Source organism: Branchiostoma floridae, chromosome 8, assembly GCF_000003815.2.
Source record: "Branchiostoma floridae strain S238N-H82 chromosome 8, Bfl_VNyyK, whole genome shotgun sequence".
Taxonomy (NCBI): domain Eukaryota; kingdom Metazoa; phylum Chordata; class Leptocardii; order Amphioxiformes; family Branchiostomatidae; genus Branchiostoma; species Branchiostoma floridae.
This window is the reverse complement of record NC_049986.1, coordinates 24,521,194-24,526,400: the sequence shown is the minus strand read 5'-3', so window position 1 is coordinate 24,526,400 and position 5,207 is coordinate 24,521,194. Positions and strand designations below refer to the sequence as shown.

At 40.6% G+C, this 5,207-nt stretch overlaps 1 protein-coding gene across 1 annotated transcript in view; it reads left to right on the top strand.

Annotated features, from left to right (window-relative positions):
• LOC118421719 (syntaxin-binding protein 1-like) overlaps nt 1-5,207 on the top strand; it is a gene marked incomplete in the record, with an annotated part of 32,625 nt that overhangs the window by 9,352 nt on the left and 18,066 nt on the right. The window contains 4 exon segments of the mRNA XM_035829212.1: nt 759-890; nt 2,401-2,477; nt 3,362-3,440; nt 4,573-4,676. Of these exon segments, the coding sequence (XP_035685105.1) occupies nt 759-890; nt 2,401-2,477; nt 3,362-3,440; nt 4,573-4,676 (392 nt within the window).

Sequence of the window (5,207 nt, the reverse complement as noted above, 5' to 3'; positions counted from 1 at the left end):
GTTTCCATGTTGATAAAACCCCTTCAGGCCCCCTGTGTTCTCTAATATCTGTGGAGGTTTTCATGCAGGTAAACCCTTCAAGGCCCCTCCCTATGTATGCTGTAATACTGGGTTAGGTACAGTTGTACATTACAGAGAACTGGTGTCATTACTCTCACTCACAGGGGTGATAAAATGTGTCTGTTGGCTTATGCCAGGGTAGGCTGCTGTCTGTGTGGGGTGTTTCACTGGGCCAAACCAAATTGAATTGTTGGTTCACACACATATCTATAATTTTAAATAAAGGCATCATGAAACACAGGAAGCTGGAAAATAAACTAGCATTTTGTTGTGGGCTTCTCTGATAAACATAATCCTGGTGCTACTATTTTGTCTTTGGAAGTGTTTTCTTGTTGTCTTTGGACACTGGATGGGTTGCAAACCCCTGACCCAAACAATCACCCCATCATGGCTTCAATATTGATCTTTGATGTATATGAAAATGAAAATGGCTTAACCGGCATAGTCAGGTGTATACGGATGTGTTCATGTTTGTTTGTTTGTTTACTGAGTGTTTCCATGGTTACAGGTATTATGAACGATGTGATCAAGCCCTTGAGGAAGAAGGGAGAATGGAAGGTGTTTGTTTGTTTGTTTGTTTACTGAGTGTTTCCATGGTTACAGGTATTATGAACGATGTGATCAAACCCCTAAGGAAGAAGGGGGAGTGGAAGGTGTTTGTTTGTTTGTTTGCTTACTGAGTGTTTCCATGGTTACAGGTATTATGAACGATGTGATCAAACCCCTAAGGAAGAAAGGGGAGTGGAAGGTGCTGGTTGTGGATAAGTTGTCCATGCGGATGGTTTCAGCATGCTGCAGCATGACGGACATCACCTCCGAGGGCATCACCAGTGAGTAAACACTTGTTTATTTGTTGTTTATTTATGTTGTGAGCATGCTTGATTTCAAAGAGCATGACTATACCAAAGCCCCCCCCCCCCCTTTTTCAGCTCATGTACCCAGAAATCTTGTTTACAGTCGAACTTTGATGACCTAAATCGCCACTTATACACTTAAATTTGATAATAGACTGCCTTTGAAATGGTAACAATATCACAAAAGTTCTAAAAAACATATGATTTGTTGTGAATGTTTTCAGAGGTTTCTAATAATATATAATTCTGACAGTCTGGAAAAACATTTTAAAGAAAAGTTATGTGCAGTAAGAGATGAGTACAAATATCAGCCATGGTAAAGAGATTGAATGATTGCTTTGTATTTTTGTTCACACTTCTTATATTTTCATTGCAAGTAATTTATCTGTTATTCAACTGTAATGCGTTTGATGTTTTATTGTGCATTTTGAGTGAATTATGATAAATGTATACATTTTGTTATGTCTTGTCACTTGATGCATGATATTACTATTAGATTAGCAAAAGATTGTTTCATTGGTCATTTCTTTCCCATCCCTACACCTTGTTTTGGTTTTGACTTATCGGTTGTTTGTATGATTCATTACTGCTTGATGATGACGACTTTATGTTATATTAACATGAATGCATGTTACTGTACTTTATTGTCAGGTTAAGGTTAACTAATCTTCTTTAGAATTTGTACCCTGATTTGTTATGATTTTGTAAGGGCTTCATCAGGAAACCACATGATGGAAAAGCAAAAGGGACCACTCTAAATATTCATCAATAGATAAATAAATCTGAATGTTTGTCCTGTTGTGGTGTAATATTTGCCTTGCTTTTTGCATGGTTGCATGTCTTGGAGACCTAGTTAACAAGTTAATGACTAGTTAACCTACCCGGTGATTAACCCAAACATTTTCCTTAGTTGTGTAGGACATAATGCATGTTTTGCGGGTTTTGCTCTGCCCTAGTTAGTGAGTTAATGACTAAACCCTGGTATTATATTAACCCAATCCTCTCTCAGTTGTGGAGCACATAATGCATGTATCCCGCATGTTGTGGTGACTGGATGCTGTGATTCATCCTGGTTAGGGATGAGTTAACGACTAGTTAATTAACCACCACGCTTACCCAACTCTGTCTGCAGTCATGGAAGACATAATGCATGTTTCCAGCCTGTCATGATGGTTTGGTGTCATGTTTCGTCCCAACCTGGTTAGCGAGTTAATGACTAGTTCATTAACCGCCACACTAATTAACCCAACTCTGTCCACAGTCGTGGAGGATGTAATGCATGTTTGGTGACTTGGTGTCATGTTTCATCCCGACCCGGTTAGCGAGTTAATGACTAGTTAATTAACCGCCACGCTAACCCGACTGTCCCCAGTCGTGGAAGACATAATGCATGTTTCCTGCATGTCATGGTGACTGGGTATCCTGTTTCGTCTTGACCCGAATAGCGAGTTAATCATTAGTTAATTAACCCGCCCCTTTTTCCCAGTCGTGGAGGACATCACGAAGAGACGGGAGCCCCTGATGACCATGGACGCCATTTATCTCATCACGCCCGTGGAGAAGGTAGGTACGGGCGCGACTGCGTCGTTTCCATAGTAACTGTTTCACGCGGTGTTGTTTTCGCCCCCAGTGGTGGAGGACTTGGAAAAGCGGCGGCAACCGATTCCCAACATGGACGCCATCTACCTAATCACGCCAACCGAGGAGGTTTGTCTGGTTTGGGTTGAGGCTAGCGGGGCTGCTTTCTTCTATATGCCGCAGTTTCGATGTTTAAGCTGAGGGAACATGTTAGATCTTGTATTGCCTTACCTTCTCCCAGCTGTCTAGCCCCTAACTAACACAAGTTTGCTGCCAAGTGCTACCTTAACAGAAAGATGGTTAGAAATATAGCCAGAAACATTGTAGCCCTTTGTTGTTTGATTCCAATAGTAAAAAGGTAACATTCAAACTCAAACCTTGATGCTAAGTCCTCCTCTGTGTAGGGTGTAAAAGTGTAAGACACATTGTATAGTATTACGTAGCACGTTGTCCTGAGTATTGATACCAGGGCTGTTTCCAGGACGGAAATTTGCTTGTTGGGATGGAAAATAATTTTTACCCCATCCGTCGCAAAATGGCATAAAAAAAGTATATTTTCAGAAGCTAAAACTGACATATCTTACCAGGAAAATCAACAACTTGGGCTCCTAAACAAATGAGTTCGACGGGAAAATTTTAAAAGCTGGAGACATCTCTTTCGTTTATTGGAATGTCCAATGCTTGTACTGTAAGGATTCCCATGTCCTCAGATGTCCTATTCTTGCCTCTCAGATCAGGCAAAGTGTGTTGAATAATTTTGCAGCCTTTACAGTGATGTGTGGATAATCATGACTTATTCCCTTCCTCTTTCCTCTGTCTTGAACCCCCCTATCCCCACCCTTCCTAAATTTCTCCCCCTCCCCCCACAGTCCGTGAACTTGCTGATGAGGGATTTCGGCACAGCCCATAACACCATGTACCGGGCAGCGCATGTCTACTTCACTGAAGGTACAGAGAAATCAGCAACACAAACAAACGTTTATGATACAAACAAACCCTTATGATATCACAGTGGAACACAAACAAACGTTTATGATACAAACAAATGTTTATGATATCACAGTTATTATTTCGGCACAGCCCATAACACCATGTACCGGGCAGCGCATGTCTACTTTACTGAAGGTACGGGGAACTCAGGAACACAAACAAACGTTTATGATACAAACAAACCCTTATGATATCACAGTGGAACACAAACAAATGTTTATGATATCACAGTTATTGTTTCGGCACAGCCCATAACACCATGTACCGGGCAGCGCATGTCTACTTCACTGAAGGTACGGATGACTCAGGAACACAAACAAACGTTGATGACACAAACAAACGTTTATGACACAAACAAACCTTTATGATATCACAGTTATTATTTCGGCACAGCCCATAACACCATGTACCGGGCAGCGCATGTCTACTTTATGGAAGGCACGGATAACTCGGGGACACAAACAAACGTTGATAACACAGTGGAACACAGACAAACATTTATGATATTACAGTAACAATGTTCTTCATTCACAACCATGTTTTTTTTAAGAGCCGACATGTCTGGGAAGAAGAAGATAGGTGTTCTTCGACACATCAGCTCTTGAAAAACATGTGGTTGTGGATTAAGAACATTGCTATTGTGTTTATAGCTGAACTGGTGTGCCCTATGTGGCAGAGACTGTCATTCTTGTACAGGACTTATAAGCCATAGCCGAACACTGATTTTATTTATATCAATTAGAATTTTACCATGTTTATATGGACTGAAGGAGCCCATACACATGTGCATTTTGCATGTAGCTGCATTATTGCGTTGAATGTAAATGGCCATTGTGAATTCAGTTTTGTTGTTTGGAAACATTTTTTTTGTTTTGATCATTGTTTATTTGAATGTACAATGTATCCTATATGTTCGTGTTATCCTGTACAAATTTTTGATGTATTTTATTTATTGTTGTGATGAGCATTTCCATGTGGTGAAGTTTTATTTTATCTATCCATCTCACATTTTCCTTGACTTATTATTTTTCCATTGTCTCGTGTGTAATTGTTTTGTTTTCCTTTGTTCTGTTTGTTTGTTTGTTTACAGCCTGTCCTGAAAAGTTGTTTGAGCAAATCGCGAAGCATCCCATTGCCAAATTCCTCAAGAACCTGAAAGAAATCAACATGGCGTTCCGGCCGTACGAACAGCAGGTCGGTAAAACCTTTCGTTTAAACTCCTCTCTTCTCTTCTCTCGCTCTCTCTCCCCTCTCTGCCTCGTTAGCCTGCCCGGACGAGCTGTTTAACGAGCTGTGTAAGTCCACCGCTGCCAAGTTCCTGCGGACTCTCAAGGAGATTAACATTGCTTTCCTGCCGTACGAGGAACAGGTTTGTGACTCAAGACATGTTGGTCGAGAGTCAAGACGTCTTGGTCAAGAGTCAAGATGTCTTGGTCAAGAGTCAAGATGTCTTGATCAAGAGTCAAGACATCTTGGTCAAGAGTCAAGACGTCTTGGCTGTGACTCAAGACGTCTTGGTCGAGATGTCAAGGAACTGTTGATGTTTGTGTGAAAATAAATGAGGAAAAGTTGATGGTTTAAAAAGAGATAGTTTGTGTGGTGCAAAAAGAAACATGTGACAAACAAGGAACATCTGTGTGACTTAGGATGATTTTGTCAATATGTCAAGAAACTGTTGATGTTTGTGTGAAAAGATATGTGAAGAAATATGGAAAAGCTGATGAA